The sequence below is a fragment of the Lacerta agilis genome, chromosome Z (assembly GCF_009819535.1).
Source record: "Lacerta agilis isolate rLacAgi1 chromosome Z, rLacAgi1.pri, whole genome shotgun sequence".
NCBI lineage: Eukaryota > Metazoa > Chordata > Lepidosauria > Squamata > Lacertidae > Lacerta > Lacerta agilis.
In genome coordinates this window covers 30,760,863-30,781,077 of record NC_046331.1, presented here as the reverse complement: position 1 = coordinate 30,781,077, position 20,215 = coordinate 30,760,863, and the positions used below count along the sequence as shown (strand labels likewise).

Sequence of the window (20,215 nt, the reverse complement as noted above, 5' to 3'; positions counted from 1 at the left end):
TCCACCGCCACAAATAAAAGTCTCAACTTTGTGATACTTTCCAGAACAGCTTACATTTGCCAGAAAGCAATCCCTCACCTTAAAGGGTTCACTTCATATAAACAGACAAACAAACAAAAACATGCAGCTACTACAATTACAGGTGGGTAGCCGTGTTGGTCTGCCATAGTCAAAACAAAATTGAAAATTCTTTCTAGTAGCACCTTAGAGACCAACTGAGTTTGTTCCTGGTATGAGCTTTCGTGTGCATGCATCTGAAGAAGTGTGCATGCACACGAAAGCTCATACCAGGAACAAACTCAGTTGGTCTCTAAGGTGCTACTAGAAAGAATTTTCAATTTTGTTTCTACTACAATTAGTTAGTCATTCAAGAACTGATAAGAGAGCCCAGCTTCTGCCTTGCAGCGACTTCAGTGGCGCTCGCTGGTTAACACTTTCAGTGCCTGCTCACACTTTCTCAAAGATTATGCTGGAAGAAGAAAGGAAAGGTGAAAGATGGGAGTTGCAGTCCAAAAACAGTTGGAGACCCAAGGTGTTAAGTTGGCTGTTCTGCTGGAGGGCACTTAAATTCTTTCTGCATATTGTCTCCAGAAAATCAAGGAAGCTCTCAGGGGATGAAACTGGATGTGAATATGTTGCTAGAAATAACTGAAATTTTTTTTATAGAATCATAAATGGTAGAAATGGAAGGGACCCTGTGGGTCATCTAGTCCAACCCACTGCAATGCAGGAATATTTTGCCCAACATAGGGCTCAGAAACTATAAATTGTAGGGCATTTTTATTCACCCCAGTGACTTGGACAGGTGAGATAATCCAGGACAGTCATTTAAATCAAAATCTTAGTAGTAGGAGTTAATTTTAAAAAAAACAAAACAAATGTAGTGATCTGCCATTGAAGATCACAGGGGTCACCAAGACTTCATTGCTGATTGCAAAGGGCCCTCCATAACAATTTGAGCTTCAGGGCCCCCCAAAATATAGTTCTGCCACTGAGCTAGTGAGCTACGCCATCCTGCAAACTCTACCCACTTTCGACTCTGCTCCCACCCATTGTAACCATCCAGCCCCCAACAGATCCCCACCCCATGGAACATGTCCAGAGATTCCACCCACCCTGCCATGCCCTAGCTTAGTTGGACCCTGGAATGAAACCCTTCCCAGGAATAAAGGCACAATGGTGCAAACTAGCTGAGTGACAGAGTGACTGCAATGCCTTTTTTGCCTTTGGTTGCTGTGCAGAATGAAGAGGGTTTAGCCAGGGAAAGAGGGTGAGAAGGAGCAGCTGGATGTCACCTCCCAGAGGTGCATTTGCCCTTGAACTGTATTATAGAATCATAGAGCACTCGTATTGACCAAGAGTACTCCCCTTTCGGCTTCAGGCTGCTAGTCGTCCTTCTAGTTCCTCTCCCTAGGGGTGAAATCCAAAGTTATTTCTCCTTGATTTTATTAAGGCACAAATGCACCTGGAGACTCTTTAGCCCAAAGAGGCAAGATGGGTGACTAACTCGATAAGTAAAGGTAGCAGAATCTTAGGTGTTGCCAGTGGGACCTGTGTGACTTCTGATGGTTCCATAGCCTGCATGGCTCTTCAAGGTGTGTCTCAGTGAGCCAAGCCCCCTCCCCTGTTAGAGGTCTCCACGCAGGGTTTCTAAACACCTGCTGGCAAATTCAAAGGCAGCTTTGCCACAGACCCACATTGCTCGTTTGTGTTAGAGACAAAATGGAAATGATTGTTCCTTTTATTAATACATCCATGTTTTATTGGCTTAAATACAAGACAGTTTGGCCTCTTTACATTTCCTGCTCCTCTGGAGTGCTGGAGGATCTGCACCAACAGAAGACTAAAGGAGAATCGGTCAGGCAGATGAAGCAAGCAGGTGGGAAGACTGCAAAGGCAAAACTCAACCTTCAAGGAGGTAACCGGCTGCACTTTGAAATGAGTCATTGCCAGACGTCTCCTTTTCATTTATTTATTTTTAAATGCAGGTCCAACAAACAAAACATTGGCCTGTAACATAAATGTAAGCATCTAGTTCACTACAGGTGCTGCAAGATACATTTCAGGCTTTAATTGGTGTCATTCCTATGCACCATCCAGTTCACTTGGCATGAAGCTCATCTGCCTGCAAGCATTGACCTCCACCTCCAAGGTCTTCCCTGTGAGACTCACAACAGCCCCACAGCTATTCGTAGAATCGTAGAGTTGGAAGGGACCCTGAGGATCATCTCATCCGACCCCCTGCAATGCAGGAATATGCAGTTGTCCAATACTGGAATCAAACCTGCAACCTTGGCGTTATTAGCACCACGCTCTAACCGACTGAGCTATCCAGGCTTGCTTCCCCCTTTTGCAGATGTAGCCTGGGGGCAGTGCATGTCAAGGGATAGCCCACACGGTCTATGCAAGAACATGCCAGGGGTCCTTGCCACTTCAGGTGGCAGTTTTGCTGGGCTGGCAGCTGTAAAACACCAACAAGCAGGAAAAGGCAAGCTACCAAGTAGAAAAGAAGGGCAGGTGGTCTTTTAGTGGCTTGCATTTCCCACTCACTACTGGAAGGCATCTGGGGGTTCAACTCTGCCAGCCAACCCCCCCCCCCCCAAAAAAAGTAGCAGCTTTGCCCTAGCAGGCATATTTTTCTGTGGAATGATGGGTTCCACTTCTCAGGAGTCCCTGCAGAGATTGCCCACCTATTGCTCCACATTTCATGGCAGAGTGGCATTAAGCATGGAGAACATCAGATTAACGGCTCTCAAGCGAGCACAGCCTATTAGCGCCTAGTGAGAAGTGGCCATAACAAGGCCCCTCATGGCCTTAACCCTCAGCACTGAGCTGGGAACTCTGGTGGAAAAATGCTCCCCCAGGACAGGAGCAGCGGGAAGACATGCAACGCTCTGCTCTGTGACAGCAGAATGGAGGAAATGGGAACTGACGGGAACTCAGCAATGTACCAGGGGCAAAGACTCAAGCTGACTGATTTATGGGTCACAGTTTGGGTTTTGTGTGTGCGCACACACGTGTGCATTTTCCACCCTCTGCTATAACCTAACCAAGAGCACCCCCCCCCCAAAAGTTCAAGTGTCGCAGCAGTAGCAGGCATTGGAGATTGCTTGTCTGTGCTCAGGGCAGGGGTATCCCTGTCTCTGGGTGACACAGATCTTGAGCCTTGCTCTAGCCAGAGACATGAACAGCATTTCTGATGCCACACAGTGCAGAGGAAACTTGTGGCACCCTCTAAGTGCTCTGAGGCAGCTACTCAATGTCTTTTCCATTTGTGCATTTGTGATGATTTCGAAGAATTGTAGAATTGTAGAGTTGGAAGGGACCCTGAGGGTCATCAGGTCCAACACCCTGCCATACAACTTGTGCTCATGATAGTATCAAGGCAGTTATACACAAGCCCACTTTCAATACCCTTTGCACCTACAAAGGTTTTGAAGTGGACACACTGATTTGTTTCCAGTTTGTGCATAGTCTTGTGACTTTGTCTTGTAACTTTCTGTTGGAATTGTGTCACTTTTTATATCCTATTTTGTCCCACTTTGGCTGCACTACAGCCCCTCCAGCAACAATATTGCCATGGGGAAGCATTGCAGATGAGCTAATAAAGCAGGATTAGGTGTGGACACTCCAGAATATAGCCACCCCTAATGCACTATTATTGTGTCAGAAACATAGTGCAGAAGACAGTCCGGAGGGGCTGCAATTCCTCGTTTGCTATCAACACTTGACAGTCCACCCTGTGCAGGAAGCGACAACAGCAGCTCCATCCAGTGTAGGGCTGCCATACGTCTGGATTTTCCCAAGACATTACTGGGATTTCAAAGGCAGAATTGACGTGGGAGGGGGGCTGATTCTGAAAGGTGGCACTTTGGGGTCTTCCTATAAAAAAGCCCAACAACTTTCAGGGTGTCCTGGTTTTTACTTTTTTGAAATATGGCAACCCTAATGCAGTGTCAATACCTAGGCCAGACACATGGTGCAGCCGCAGCAAGAGATTGGAACAGGCGCCTCTACATCCAGGAGCAACAGAGCAATCAAGCGAGGCTGCAGCATTTGCACCTGCACCTACCTGCACACAATCCTCCTTGGGCCTTCTTCCTCTTCACGTGATTGCAGCATGGCCACTTGGGCGTGGCTTGGTGCAAGTGAGCCTCTGTCACAGATGTCTCAGAGAGGGGTGAGACACGGTGCTACTTCCCACAACAGGATGGAGAGCAAAAGCAATGGGTTCTCATGGGGAGACAAGAATCCCTGTTTGTGCAGGCTGGACTGTTCTGTTCTGTCTGCAAGCAACTCTCTGCTAACACTCACTTTGCTGCACTGCCAAGCAACAAGCAGGCGACTGTACTCACAACTGAGTGTCGCCCCTCCCAGGCACAGATTCCAGCCCATCAGATTCCCCTCGCAGACCTCCAGCATGTCTTTCCCCCTCCATCCCCCAAACCTTTGCAGCCTCCTCCCAATCAAGGTCAGGGAGGGGTGGGTTCCTGCTCAGTAAACTCCCACTCTCTTCTAAGCCCCACCACCACTACTTTGGCAGCCATATCCAGAAAGGGGAGCAAGAAGCCAACAGCTGCATTTCCCACCTTGCAACTTTTGCTGCAAACCTTCACGCTCCCTTGAAGCCCCAGCAACAAAGTGCTGAAATGAGGCTGCAGCTGCTTTGCAAGCAGAACTCTGCAGGGCAAAACATCTGGCAGTGGCATCTCCAGTTAAGCAGGTTCCAGGTAGCATGGCCCCATCCTGGCCTGAGAACCAGGGAGAGCCAATACCGGGACAGACAGAAGTATGGATGCCTACTTTCCTCTAAACAAGGCTTTGGGCTCATAGAATCGTAGAGCTGGAAGGGATCCTGAGGTTCATCTAGCCCAACCCCCTGCAATGCAAGAATCTCAGCTAAAGTATCCATGGCAGATGGCCATCCAGCCTCTGCTTAAAAACCCTCAATGAAGGAGAGTCCACCACCTTCTGACGGAGTCCATTCCACTGCCAAAGAGCTCTTATTGTCAGATAGTCCTTTCTGGTGTTTAGTCAGAATCTCCTTTCTTGTAATTTGCTCCATCTTCCATGTGTCAGCCCTTGGGATGTTTGAAGATGGCTATCATATCTCCTCTCAGTATCCTTTTATTCAGGCTAAACATACCCAGTTCCCTCAACCGTTCCTCATAAGGCTTGGTTTCCAGACCCTTGATCATCTTGGTTGCACTCCCCTACACACGTTCCAGCTTGCCAATATCCTTCTTAAATTGTGGTGCCCAGAACTGGATACAGGACTCCAGGTGTTGTCTGAATAAGGCAGAATAGAATGGAACTATTACATCCCTTGATCTGGACACTGCTCAGTGGGTTAGGTATGCGATGATGCAGGAATGAGACCTTCCAGCTGTCCTCTTCTCAAAGCCCTCTGCCCCCCACTCTGACTGCAGCCTGAGGGACCCCACACCTGGCATCTACTGTTCCAGGATGTGCCCTCCCCCTCCCCTCCTCCTTGGCTTCTCTCAGCAGCAGGAAGAGCCTGCCTTGCTGCTGGTATGCAGGTCAATTGCATGGCCCAGCACACAGTGCTCCAGCTGCTCCTCCATGGCCAACACCTGCCGCACAGCTTCCTCAAAGGCCACTGCCACGTTGGTGTCGTCTTTGGCACTCGTCTCTAGGTAGGGGTAGTTGCCGTGCTCCATGCACCAGGCCTGGGCCTCTTCGGAGGTCACCTGCCTCTCCAGCTTGTCCACCTTGTTGCCCAGAACCACAAAGGGGAAGTGGCTGGGGTCCTTCACGTTGGCGTAGCAGATGAACTCCTTCTGCCAGTGGCCCAGGTTGTCGAAGCTCTGCCGGTCATCCACGCTGAAGGTCAGCAGGCAGCAGTCAGCTCCCCGGTAGAAGGGGGTCCGCAAGCTCTTGAAGCGCTCCTGCCCAGCTGTGTCCCAGATCTGGAGCGTCACGAAGCGCCCATCCACCTCCAGGTCCCGGTTGAGGAACTCAACCCCAATGGTGTGGAAGGCCTGCGAGTCAAACTTGTTGGTGACATAGCGGTTCATGAGGGAGCTCTTCCCAACGCCGCCATCACCTAGGAGGATCACCTTCAGCAGCAGTGACTTCCCACTCATGGCAGCAGAGGAAAGATCTAGAGGGAAAAGGCAGCCTCCGTTAGTGAGAGGGCAGTTGGTAAGCTGGCCACGTCTCTCTCTTCCACCACATTAGAGAGAGGAATCTTGCCTGCCTCTGCTGCATTTCCAGTGCCTGCCAGGGGCAGAGGACCTTTTTTCAGACTGAGGGCCACAATCCCTGCCAGGCAACGTTCCAAGGGCCGCATGCAAATGAGGGGTGGAGCCAAGGGGGAGAAGCTTTCAGAGCAACAGATGCAAATTTCACCTTTGTACATTGGGCCTGTTTCCACACACCCACCCACACCTTGCTCTGCTCTCTATCCTCCATCCAGGGAAGAGGCATGGCCAGAGGTCAAGGACATACTCCACACACTAGTGAGAGTTCCAAGGGCCAGACAGAGAGGCACGGAGGGCCGCATTCATCCCCTGGGCCCAAGGTTCCCCACCTCTTTGATATGCCTATTAATTTGTGGGACTCGTTGCCACAAGGGGTGGCAGCAGCCACTGGCTTTGAAGTGGGATTCAAAAATCAACAGAGGAGGATGTGCAAAAGGCCTTTCTATGGCTACTAGCCTATGTGACTGCATGCTGCCTCGAAGGTTTCCTCCAGGGTTCAGGGGTGTCATGTTTCTGCATATAAGTCGTTGGGGAACAGATTGGGGAAAGGGGCCATGGTGCTTGCATTCTGCTTGTGGATTTGTAGGAATGACTTAGACTGAATCTGACCACTGACTGGTCCATTGAGTTCTGCCATGACTGGCAGCAATGGCTCTTCAGGCTTTCAGGAAGGGGACAATGCCCAGCCCTTCCTGGAGATACCACCAGGGACAGGCCTTCTGCATGCCAAGGAGGTGCTCTGCTGCCGAGCTAAAATAAAAAAGCAAATCTAAAAAGTAAAGGGACCCCTGACTGTTAAGTCCAGTCGCGGATGACTCGGGTTGCGTGCTCATCTTGTTCTATAGGCCGAGGGAGCTGGCGTATAGCTCCCAGGTCATGTGGCCAGCATGACTAAGCCGCTTCTGGCAGACCAGAGCAGCACACGGAAATGCCGTTTACCTTTCTGCTGGAGCGGTACCTGCTATATTTATCTACTTGCACTTTTTGGCGTGCTTTCGAACTGCTAGGTGGGCAGGAGCAGGGACCAAGCAACGGGAGCTCACCCTGTCACGGGGATTTGAACCACTGACCTTCTGATCGGCAAGCCCTAGGCTCTGTGGTTTAACCCACAGCACCACCCGCGTCCCTAAAAGCAAATCTAGCTGGCCACAATTCCAACAGAACACTGGACCAGAACACAGAAGGCCTCTGATCCCACAGGGCTCCTCTGATGTGCTGATCTATGAAACTAACAAAGCTTAATCCCAGCGGGGCCCCAGAAGCGACCTTCATCCACATTTGGCTTAAATTTTTGGAGTATAGTAGACCAGATTTGAGTGACACAACTCAAACTGATTAATTTTTTGTTGCGTATATTTCAACAATCCCAAAGCTTGAGAGCACAGATGTTTGTAAAAGTGTGGTGAAGATACTGAAGATAACAGTGGTTATGCAGACCCCACTGCTGGCTGTGAAGTTCAAGCTTCAGGGGCCCCAGAATGTAGGTCTGCAACTGCTTCAGGGATGCCAACTTGAATAAAACATTGGAGGCAGGCAGGTAACTCCCAAGACACGCACCATTTGAATTGCTACACCTATTCACTTTGGGGGGAGGGGCCAGCCCCCTCAAATATTTTATTGTGGGGGAGAGCTGAAGGGACCTCACCCCCTAGGAGTTGGCCCCTAAGCTCAGGGCAGAGAGAAAAGTATGGCAAGCAATGTGGCGTTCTCCTAACCACACTCCTTCAGTGTAGGCTTGTGGTTTGCAATTGCAGCTTTGGAAACCGGACAAATCTGCTGGGCTGACATAGGCAGCTTGAAAGTAAGCCGGTTGCCCCATGCCAACAGGGAACACAGCAGTGAGGGCAGAGGGCTGGCTGAATGCCCACCTGCAGCGTACCTGTACTGTGGAGAGAACAGTCCCACCTCCGGGGCAGCCTGGCCAATGCCACACCTACGCCTCAGCAGCATCACTGAAAGGCAAGGCAGTTCACTCAGCTTGTTATGCATGAACTATCCCCCACACACACACACCCTACATGGCAAGTGTCCCTTTTGCTCCCCACCTTGTCTCTTGATGGGCAGACCTGCCACTTTGCAGAAAGCCGCAGGCCCTGACATCGCTCTGTCTGTGGGCACAGCTGGCACTGCCATTGTGCAGGCTACCCCCCCACCCCCACGGGGTGCTGCACACAGAGTAAGGGAGAGGGGGCCAGCACTCCCTCCCCCTGCTCCACCCACTCAGAGTGATAGCCCTTTTTTCCCTAAGATGCCCCAGAAAGATTGACTTTATTGTCGTTTTATTTATAAGGAACCTAGTTCTACCTGCTCTCCACTGGAAAGTGGCAGAGTGGGCGGTGCTAAGAGCATGAAAATTAAGAGTCTGGATCAGGCCAACGTCCCCACCCCGCGCAGTCCTGCATCCTGTCCTGACGCAAAGGCCAACCAGGTGCCCCTTATGAGAAACCAGCAAACAGGAGCGCTCAGCGGTGGTTTCCAGCAACCAGCATTCAGAAACATCACTGCCTCCGGGAGTATAGATTTTAAAAGGGCGGATCCCTTTGCAAACAGGGCAGGTTGGAGGTGGCAATGGATCGAGGCAGTTCCGGTGTGCTCGGAAGCGCCTCGGTCATGCCCAATGGGTTAGACTTGAGGGCAGGGATTCCGGGACACCCCCCCCCCTCAGCAGAAGCAGCAAGAGGGCCCCGAACCCCCACATTTGGAAGGGAGGCGCATCCATTGTCCTTCCCAAAAACCGAACCATCAAACTATCCTCCCTCGGAGAAGACCACCAAGGCCGGGATCTACCTGACCCGCCGGGATCCGCCCATTGCCCACCCGTCCGGCCTCCCGCGGCAGTGCAAATGAGGAACTGGATCCTGCCCCGAGGGAGCGCCCAGTGACACACCATCTCCCCACGAGGCTTCCACGCAGCGCACCTTCCCGCCGCCGGCCTCGGACGGGTCTCGAACGCGCGGCCCGCGCTGACCGGGAGATCAAAGGCGCATCTGGAGCCGGGCGGGCCGAGCGAGGGGTGGGGCCACTGCGCATGCGCTTACTGCCTGCGGCGACCCGAACCTCTTCCGCCAGCATCACTTCGCGGCTGTGGCCACCAATAGGAAAAGAGCCCGCCTCGCCCCCCCCGCCTGCCCCGCCCCCATGCCACGACAGGTGTGAAGCTGGTGCGCCGGCAGGGACAATCCTTACCCGGCCGCAGGCAGGCAAAGAGAGCGGGCAAAGAGGCAGGGGGCGCGCGCCCTCTTCTCTGCCAGGTGGGGAACGCAGGCAGGAACAACGGGAAGGGAACACAGTGGCAACTACCTTACGCTAAGGCAGACCAAAAGCCCACCTTAGTTCTGTTGTATCGTCTGTACTGACTAGCAGCAATGGCTCGCCAGAGTTAAAGATCCAGTTCTCCCTCGGAGCCACATCTGGAGGTGACATGTGGGATTGAATCCGGGACCTTCGACAAGCCCCCCACCCCCAACAGCCAGCACCGTGGTGGCCTTTGAAGAGGCGTTATGGGTCTGCAGGGGCCACGGGGTGGGGTAGGGAGGGTATTGCGCCAGTGGCAGACCTACATTGTTGGGGCCCCGAAACTCGAACTGTGAGAGGGGGCCCCTTTTGTAACCAGCAATGAGGTCTGGGTCACGCTGGCCTGTGGCTTTCTTCAGTGAAGTTGTTCCTCAACAAATCACTGTATTTAAAAAAAAAAAAAATTAACTGCTACATCTCAGTTTTTGAATAAAATGGCTCTCCTGGATTATCTCACCTGTCCAAGTCACTGGAGTGAATAAAAATGCCCTAGGCTGTGCCTTATAGTTTTCAAGCCTCATATTGAGTAAGAGATTCCTGCATTGCAGGGGCTGGGCTAGATGACCCTAGAGCCCCTTCCAACTATACAATTATATTATTATTCTTTCTGTTTTTTTAAAACAATGTACAGTGGTACCTTGGTTCTCAAACTTAATCCGTTCCGGAAATCTGTTCCAAAACCAAAGCATTCCAAAACCAAGGTGTGCTTTCCCATAGAAAGTAATGCAAAACAGATTAATCTATTCCAGACTTTTTTTTGGGGGGGGGAAACAACAACCCTAAAACAGCAATTTAACATGAATTTTACTATCTAACGAAACCATTGATCCATAAAATGAAAGCAATAATCATTGTACTGTACTATAAAATAAATAAGACTACTGTAGATGATAAAAATAAATTTTTTAAAAAGTCTTACTTGTACTGATGATAGTCATTGTTTGGATGGGGTGCTTTTATCCATTTCTGCAGTCACACAATCGATAGGCTGAACTGGGTTCCACACAGTCACAAAAACAAATTAACAGAAAAACGCAAAAACAAAAACGCAAAATAAAGAGCAAAACAAAAGCGCCAAATACAGTGGTACCTTGGGTCTCAAACTTAATCTGTTCTGGAAGTCCGTTTGACTTCCGAAATGTTAAAAAAACAAGGTGCGGCTTTTGATTGGTGCAGGTGCCCAAGAAACAATAGCCGACAGTCGCATCAGACATTTGGCTTTAAAAAAACGTTAAAAAACTGGAACACTTACTTCCGGGATTTCAGCGTTTAGGAACCAAGGCGTTTGAGTACCAATGTAATGTAACATAACAAGAAGTAAGGTAAAAATTGATTTTTTAATTTTAAAAAATGGAGAAACTATATGACTGGCAATGGAACCCATGAAGGGGTGGAGGGAAGTCTAAAGATTCAGGGAATCCTATATGTTTATGTTTACGATTAGTATTTGAATATAAATGTAAATTGTAAAACTGAACACACACACACACACACACACACACACACACACACACACACATATATATATATATATATACACACACACTCAACAAACATTGCACTGAATATCAAATAATTTTGTTCAACACAACAAGCCCATCCACTACATTAAAATATCCATATTGACTTTCAGTTATATTTTTATTGCTTCTTTTATTTCTAAGAGTACAGTGGTACATCTGGTTACAGACGCTTCAGGTTACAGACTCTGCTAACCCAAAAGTAGTACCTCGGGTTAAGAACTTTACCTCAGGATGAGAACAGAAATCGCAGCCCGGTGGCAATGGGAGGCCCCATTAGCTAAAGTGGTACCTCAGGTTAAGAATGGTTTCAGGTTAAGAACAGACCTCCAGAACGAATTAAGTTCTTAACCCAAGGTACCAATGTATTTTAACCGTATTAATATTTGAACTGCATGTGATTTTTTTAAATAAAATATGTTGGCATCTAGCACTGCACATGACAGCTGCTAAACAACAGGCATCAAATTCTCCTCCAAGGCCCTCAACAACTTTCAAGTGGTCTGGGGCAGTGAGAAATTTGGCAACCACCACCCTGGGTATTAACTTGGTTGTCCAGCATTTTCTCCACACGCACACACACACACACCCACACACACACTCCCTGCCTGTCCTAACAAATTATTTCATACTATAATAATTATTTCACAACTTTTACTCAAATTCTTTCTGACAACTTATCAAAAGATGCCCTCCTTTCCTCACATATTCTTTTCCGCAGCAGCACCCTTTAAGCCAATTTATCCTCCTCCTTGCCTTTAGTATCTCTCTCTCTAAACTTCCCCATTAAATAAATGTTTTAAAAGGAAGACATTTTCTTTGGCACTTGCAACATCTATCTGCTTCATTTCAAACGAGAGAGAGAGAGAGAGAGAGAGAGAGAGAGAGAGACTGATATTTATTGCCGGATTTGAGAACGTTCCTCTGCTTGTGTTTCAAGAAGATGGGCTTTTTTTTCAATTTGCTCTGCTTCCTGCTCAGTTTGACCTGGTTCTCAGTTTTTAATGATGGGGCTCAAACAAGTTTCTGACCACAGCAACCTTCACAGGATTTCTCTGGATCACTTCTCGTTTGATCATCACTGCCCTTATTAACAAGCCTGCCTGTTATCTCTGAATTCAGTTACACTGGCTTAGATCAGCTGTATGTCCTTCATATCACCGTTTTTGTTTTTATTACACTCAACGACTGAAGATGAGTTTGGAAATTGGCAATACTAACTCCAAAGATGCCAGTCTAGATTCTGCCAGTCTTTCACTATGGTGATAGGGGCCTTTTGGTTTACTATGCTCTATAAAACATTGTATACGGTGGTGGCGCTTTTTAACAGCTCTGGTTGACCTTACCATTAGGCAGGGTGATTTCTCTCCTTTACACAGCAGTTTCTTGGAGACCAGTACATTAAAGGAAAGACAAAAAAAAATAGCCAGTGATATAGAACTCAATCCTACTCAGAAGCAAGCCCCAAATGGGGCTTCCTCTCCAGAATGGGCTGATCCAGACTTCTGTTTTCCCCACTGCTTGATCCTAGGAAAACCTGTGGTTCAGCACTGAATTGGAACGAACAGCAATAGGTTTTTTTTGCGGATTGCGCTTTGTTCCAATATAGCACTAAATAGCGGGTTTTCTGGGCGGAAGCTGTGCAAAGACAAAACTGCTTGGACCCATGCCTGACAAGCACAGGGCAAACAGAAAACTGCTCAGACTTGTGCTTTCTAGGCACAAGACAAATGGAAGTGTGGATGATCCTTAAGTTTATTTAGGATTTGCAGCCTTCATTTGCTTGTATTTTTGCCACCCCAAAGAGGAGAGCCGTTTGGGATTTTCTGCACCCCAGAGGCTCGGTAAAGAATTACAAGAGTCAGAAGCCATTTGAATGCCACAAAAACTGGGGTTTGGATATTGGTCTGTCTCCAGTTGCCTGACATGCTCCTTAGCTTGGGGAGAACTACATTTGAAGGCAGCAGATCCATGTCTTCAAACAAGGGTCACCAAACATCTGTTGTTGTTGTTGTTGTTGTTGTTGTTGTTGTTGTTGTTAAGGAAGAGCAATAATAAGCAAAGTGAGGCGGGAACCCACCAACTGTGGGTTGGAGAAGGTTGCTGCAATGTTCCTGTCCTCCCTATCCTGTAACTTTTTTAAAAAAATAGTTTTTATTAAAGAATTTTCATAGTTAACAAGGTTATACACAACTTTCTACAGGCCAGCTGCATTTGGTGTGAGACCCTGCTGTCATAGACATTGTGAGATTGGGGTGCGGGGGAGAGGACTGGGGGAAGAAGAGGGAGAAAGAAGGCAAGTAATGATCTTTCATTCTTTTGCCTAGTATATGTGCAAAGGTTTTGTGTTGGCCCATTGCTAGGGTAGGCTCTTCATTTGTCTGTCTGTTTTTAAGGTGGTGCGAGAAGTTGGAGAGCCCATAGCATGGTTGGTTGCATTTAGTTGATTGCAGTGAGTTTTGTTTGTATGTGTGTGAGGACCTTTTGCCCTGCCCTGATTGTGTCATAAAGGTAAAGGTAAAGGGACCCCTGCCTGTTAAGTCCAGTCGCAAACGACTCTGGGGTTGTGACGCTCATCTTGCTTTACTGGCCGAGGGAGCCGGCGTACAGCTTCCAGGTCATGTGGCCAGCATGACTAAGCCGCTTCTGGCGAACCAGAGCAGCGCACGGAAACGCCGTTTACCTTCCCGCCTATTTATCTACTTGCACTTTGACGTGCTTTCGAACTGCTAGGTTGGCAGGAGCTGGGACCAAGCAACAGGAGCTCACCCCGTTGGGGGGGATTCGAACCGCCGATCTTCTGATCGGCAAGCCCTAGGCTCTGTGGTTTAGACCACAGCGCCACCCGTGTCCCATGATTGTGTCATAAGGCTTGATAAATGCCTGTGAGTGACAGCTGGCGAGGGCTCCAGCACCTTGGATAGTGCCAAGCAGACTACCTGTTCTAACAACTCAAACAAGGCCTTTTATCCAGTCTTGGGCCTAACCCTATCCCAGCCCCCTCCTTCTTCTTTGCCTGTGCTGGCAAGCAAGCCCCAAGAAGCATGAAACACAAAGACATTCTGCTCTTCAGGAGAGTCTGGTGCAGACATTGTTGTTTTGGGAGTCTCTGGATCAAGGGGGTCCCTGCTGACAGGCACTGTGGATGGATCTGAGCTCAGTGCCTCCATAGCTTGCCCCACTAGTCTTCATGATCCAGCTAGCTCTGCTGCCGCTGTGTCAGAGACAAGGTTGCTGCTGGTAGAAATGGTTAATGACAGCCCCTACCCACCATTTTTCTCTCAGGGACTGAGGGAGAGGGCAAGAGGAGCAGTAGGCAAGGGATGAGCTAAGCAAAACGCTCTCTTCTGCTGCTTTTCTGTATTAATTGCCCCCTCTCGAATGCTGCAATGGCAAGCATTCAGCAGTAAGATGGCCAGAGATTGAGAACAGTCGTGTCCCTTTAAATCTTCTGATGCAGCTGAAGACAAGGCAGACCATTTAGCTGCAAATGCTGATGTGGCAAAAAACCCAGCTTTTTGACAACATTATGAGCTGCGCTAATGATCTCAGGGCTGAAAAGTTTCTCACAGTTACTTAAGTGGAGCAGTTAACACCTGCCTTTGATCCTGGACTTTAACCCACAAAATGTCCTCCTGAAAACTCTGTGTCCAAATCTGAACACACACACACACACACACACACACACGGCACAACAAACAACATGCCTGTGAACAACGTAAGCGGAGAACAGGCTCATCAAAGTGTTGCTGCCCACTTTCTGCTTTTCCTACACAGGAAGGAAAATGAACATGTATGTTGAGTTTTGCTCAAGTATAGGCTTGCCATACACCAGGTAAATTCCTGACATGTCCTGGTTTGGGGGTGTACAAATGGCGTCAGGGGGGAATTTTGTCAGGGAAAACCTGGATGTATGGCAACACAATAGAAAAAGCAGCGGAAACAGCTCAAAAAGTTTAAAATCGCTATTTTGGGGTTAGGTTTGTGGTTTCCTTAAAAAACTTTGCAGAATTTTACATTTTGAGTAAAATTCCCTAATCCAAAACCCTACTCAGGTATTAATTGTAAACCCACCAGGACAGGGACCTGCCTTCTTGTTTCTCTCTAAAATAACGTTGATAATGGAGAAAACAAATGGATTAGTTGACAGTGAAATTCTATGCATGTTTATTCAGAAGGCTCAATGTGTTCAAGGGGACTTACTCTGCTTGGATTGGAGACTTAGTTTCATATTATATATGTGGACATGTTTTATGTTTTTAGCATTTGATTTTCTGTTAAAACCATCCAAGTGTCTTGCAATAAAATAAGAAAATCCATCAGAATAAAAATGAGTCATTAACAGCAATATATTAGCAGCACATAAAATATTAATTGATAGCATTACAGAACTAAATGCTCGTACAGATAGCATGAAAAGGGGAAAAAATACCCCTAATAATGTATTGTTGTTGTTGTTGTTGTTGTTGTTGTTAAAAACATATAACAACAATAGTATTAATTTCATTAACTTACATTTCGCATAACACAGTTGTTAAAAGTTTTTAAAACTGCAGATTATATATTAAAAACTAACCTGTTTATAAAAAATAACTTTGCTAACCCACTAAAGAGGGAGCTTAGCATATCTTACCTGGGAGGAAACTGCAGTCTTGGTGCCACAAGGAGGAGAGAGAGAGAGAGAAGGATGTAAACATCTATAATTATCATACAGAAAAATAACATCCTTCCAGCTGCCTTTTTCAGCTCAGCAGGCTTGCTGCAAAATTCATTATCGGATGTTGCATTCACAGTCACCTTTATTGTCTGCTGCATTTACAATAATTAGACCTATAAACACTGATTTATAAAAATGACAAACAAGAGTCCCCAGTAAGGAAGAAACATGAGTTCTCTTTATGGCTCAGCACTTCACAGAAGCCACACACACCAGGCCGAGAGCAGTCATGTTATTTTATGGTTAAATTAAAGGATCTCTCCTCCTGAGGCTTTTCATTCAGCTGCTGTCAGCCACTCAAAAGGGAGACCAGGCACCCCAGATAACAGGAAGTACTAATTCTGTTTTTCACTTCTTAATTTCTCTCTCATAGATGCCTAAGCAAGAGGGATAGTAAAACAATGAGAGACCTAACATGACCAACCTCATGTGAGGGGTGTTTCTGTGACCAAAGCAAAACTGTCATACTTCCTTGTTATTTTTGCAATTGCCAGGAGGTGTATTACTTGTAATGCAATCTCATTATATTTATCATGCTGTTTTTAAAATATATGTGCTGTTGCATTTGCTATTAAGTTGTTGCTTTATTATGTTATTCTGACATTATTCTCATGACAGTTGCTTTTGATATGTATTCCTGCTTTCTTTGGCCTCCCCACTTGAGATTCCCCCCACCCCCCAGACATAGAGACATACTTAGTGATAAACCTGTTCTGCTGATGAAATGTTTTGCACCAGTGGAACATTGCTGAACAACAGAAGGCATGAGCAGGCTGTTGGTACCTTTGCTGTGAAATAGATTGTGTCATCTGTTGCACAAAGGGGTTTCTGCTAGTGCAGCTGTTGGATGGGATCCCTCTGTTGTTCAACATTAAAATTCACTTTCTGGTAGCGCAAGAAGAGAGCCCATGTTCCAATGGATAGAGAAGGCTGGATACAGCCCATTGCCTCCTGCAGCTCTTCCTATAAATAACTCAGTCCAGTCACATGTTTCATTAGTACTGATAACACTTGTTAGGAGTAAAGTGATTTGTTGCTGTTTCTTTGCCCTGGATTTATTTCTCAGCTGAGCTTATGCTTCTGGGGAAACAGGGGTCCCGGTTCAATGGCAGGGAACCTGCCCAAGTCCCAGGAAGATCCCCTACCAGTCATTGTCAATAATCCTGGGGTAGATGAGCAAATAGTCTTGGGGCAAAACTGCAGTCTTTCCCAGGTTACCTGGAGATGCCAGGGATTGAACCTGGGACCTTCTGCAATCTGCACGCAAAGCAGATGCTCTCCCACTGAGCCACAGACCGTTCCCAAGAGCTCTTGCAAATGCTGCACGATATAATTCCACCTTGGAGCCAAAAGAGCACCCTCCCCGCCCTCTGTTATTGCAATGTGTATGGATTCAACAAATGGCACATTGAACACCAACCAAGGACGTACTAGAAATGTTCAGGTGTTGTTTCATTCCTTCTATGATAACCCAATGCAGTCTTTTCCATTCACCTGAAGAGAAAACACTTGCTTTCGCTTCCACTAGAGAACACTAGATGGCAGCATCATTGTTCCTGTCAAGAGTTCTCCTGTCTTGTTCCGCTATTATTCCAAGATGCAGAAAAACAGTAATCAATTTTAAAATGTCCCATCCTTTAGGTAGCCTCTGTTTATAAGCCTCTGTTTATAAGGGATATCCGTAACATGCTATTGCTTTCTTGAGATAATGGATATTGATATCCTGCCGCCACTTTCCATCCTTGGTAACATGGTTGTAGTAGTAGAGTCCTTTAAGTTCCTGGGCTCTATAATTTCTCAAAACTTAAATTGGTCAAACAACATCAATAGTATTATTTAAAAGGTCCACCAGAGGTTGTATTTCCTGTGTCAACTAAGGAAATTTAAATTGCCCCAGGAAGTGTTGATCCAATTTTACAGAGGCATCATTGAAACTGTTCTCTGTAATTCTTTTACTGCTTGGTACAGTACAGCCTCCAAGATAGACAAGAAAAGGCTCCAACGAGCTGTAAGAATTGCAGAAAGGGTAACTGGTGCTAGCTTGCCTACAATAAAGACAACCTATGCTACCCGAGTTAGGAAGAGAGCAGAGAGAATTGTAGCAGGTCCTTTACATCCCGGCCATCGTCTGCTTGATTTACTTCCATCTGGACGTCGCTACAGGACTTCATATACAAAATCAGGCAGGCACAGGAACAGTTTTTTCCCTTGTGCCATTAAATTGTTAAATTCGTAGTTGTGTAGCTGAAGGGGAGGTCAATTATGGGTGTGGTTTCTTTGCTTCTTTGTATTGTGAGTGGAACAGTGTTTGTATGTTTACATTGCAATGTAGCCGAAACAAATTCCAAGTATGTTGGAAAATGTACTTGGTCAATAATAAATTATTCCTTCCTTAATAAACCTAGACAGCATCTTAAAAAGCACAAACATCACCTTGCCGACAAAGGTCCATATAGTTAAAGCTATGGTTTTCCCAGTAGTGGTGTATGGAAGTGAGAGCTGGACCATAAAGAAGGCTGATTGCCAAAGAATTGATGCTTTTGAATTATGGTGCTGGAGGAGACTCTTGAGAGTCCCATGGACTGCAAGAAGATCAAACCTATCCATTCTTAAGGAAATCAGCCCTGAGTGCTCCCTGGAAGGACTGATCCTGATGTTGAGGGTCCAATACTTTGGCCACCTCATGAGAAGAGAAGACTCCCTGGAAAAGACCCTGATGCTGGGGGAAATTGAGGGAACAAGGAAAAGGGGACAACAGAGGACGAGATGGCTGGACAGTGTTCTTGAAGCTACCAACATGAGTCTGACCAAACTGCGGGAGGCAGTGGAAGACAGGAGAGCCTGGCGTGCTCTGGTCCATGGGGTCACGAAGAGTAGGACATGACTAAATGACTAAACAACAACAAATAAACACGAATTCAAAACCCACAGTGGATCACAGTGGAGCAATACATTTATTAAGGTCAGTCAAAAAGTCACAAAATAGCAAGCAAGGTTTTGAGTTATTGGCCTAAAGGTGATATAATAGCGGAAAATAGACTGTGTATTGTAGCCATGTAAGCTGCATTTAGACGCAGTTCCAAGATAGAGACTGAATGTGTATTGGATTAGTCTCTGCTAAATTCTGTGGGTATCAAGTTACACCTCAGTATTCTGGGACAAAGGAGTGATCCCTGTTTCCAAAAACACAAAGCTGAATGGGATGGGCAAATCTGTCAATTTTGGCTCCTCCCAGTTTCTAATATTTCCAGCCTTTATTCCAGTTCTCCACATTTCTGCATCAGTTTGCATTAAATAAATAAAAATGTTTTTTTATATAAAAAATATTGCATACTATATTTTGCATGCTGTTGCCACTATAAATCACATCAGAACTGCTTCTGGCAGTGTAAAGTGATGCATAAATTGAATAAACAATTGAACGTATTATTCTATTTTTAAAAAAATCATTGGAAAAATACCACCCTTTTAATTTAGTATATATACTAACATTTCTGCCTTGCTTTTCTTTCCAAACCAAGGGACTCAAAGCTGCTAACAGAAAAAAAAGTAAAGCAACAATCCCCATAAAAAAGCAGCTCATACCAAATTAAAAATAGAATCATGGAATTACAGAACTGTAGAGTTGGAAGGGACCCCCAAGGGTCATCTAATCCAACCCCCTGCGATGCAGGAACCCCAACTAGATCATACAGGATAGAAGAACATGGAATGGCAAAGCAACAACTCCTAACTCAAACATGAAGATAGTTAAAGGCTTGTTGAAAAAGAAAAATATTCAGACGATTGCAGAACACAAATAATAAAGAGGAAAATAACCAAGGAACCTGTGTGGCCCTCCAGATGTTGTTGGATTGGAACTCCCATCATCCTCAACCATTGGCCATGCTGGCTGAGGTTGATGGGAGTTTGAGTCCAACAGCATCAGGGGAAGGCCCTGTCTCACTCATTCTCGGCTTAGGTTATCTTCTTTCTTACTTGTGTTCTGACACTGAATACTCATCTTCCTCCAAAGAATCCTGGGAGCTGCACTTCGTTAAGGGTGCTACGAATTGTAGCTCTGTGAGGGACAAACTACAGCTCCCAAGATTCTTTGGGGGGGAAACCATGTGCTTTTAAATGAGTATGGGTGTATGTAGATGTGACTTCAGTCATCGCAGGAAAGAAACTAGCGGTCACCAAGGGAGGAGCAAAATGTTACCCATTTTCAGCAGGTGCATAAAGGGTATGTTTGCAAGCATTTCCAGTTCAGAGAGAAAGTCAACGCATGGCCTCTGTGGCCTCAGGTTTTAATGCGCAAGCCACACACACACACACACACACAATATACACTCTTAACCCTATGCCAGCCTCAGCATGGGAACTCGCAGCCTTCATCATGTACTCCCACCACTCCCACCCTATGAGATTCCACACACTGGAAAAAGCACCATTTACTATGATCACCCTGAGCCAGGAAA

The 20,215-nt window shown here is 46.6% G+C and overlaps 1 protein-coding gene across 4 annotated transcripts; it reads right to left on the bottom strand.

The window, feature by feature from the left end:
- Positions 1-5,235: 5,235 nt before the first annotated feature.
- LOC117040406 (ras-related protein Rab-9B) lies at positions 5,236-9,223 on the bottom strand. Of its 4 annotated transcripts, XM_033138168.1 has the most exons (3): positions 9,112-9,223; positions 8,104-8,176; positions 5,236-6,124 (listed from the first exon to the last, which is right to left on the bottom strand). In XM_033138168.1, exon 3 carries the CDS (start codon positions 6,105-6,107, stop codon positions 5,502-5,504), a length of 606 nt encoding a protein of 201 aa, XP_032994059.1. In that variant the 5' UTR covers positions 6,108-6,124; positions 8,104-8,176; positions 9,112-9,223; the 3' UTR covers positions 5,236-5,501. The 4 variants fall into 4 exon arrangements, with proteins under 4 accessions (XP_032994059.1, XP_032994058.1, XP_032994056.1 ...); XM_033138167.1 differs by lacking the exon at positions 8,104-8,176; XM_033138165.1 differs by lacking the exon at positions 8,104-8,176 and having other exon boundaries at positions 9,143-9,222.
- Positions 9,224-20,215: the final 10,992 nt, after the last annotated feature.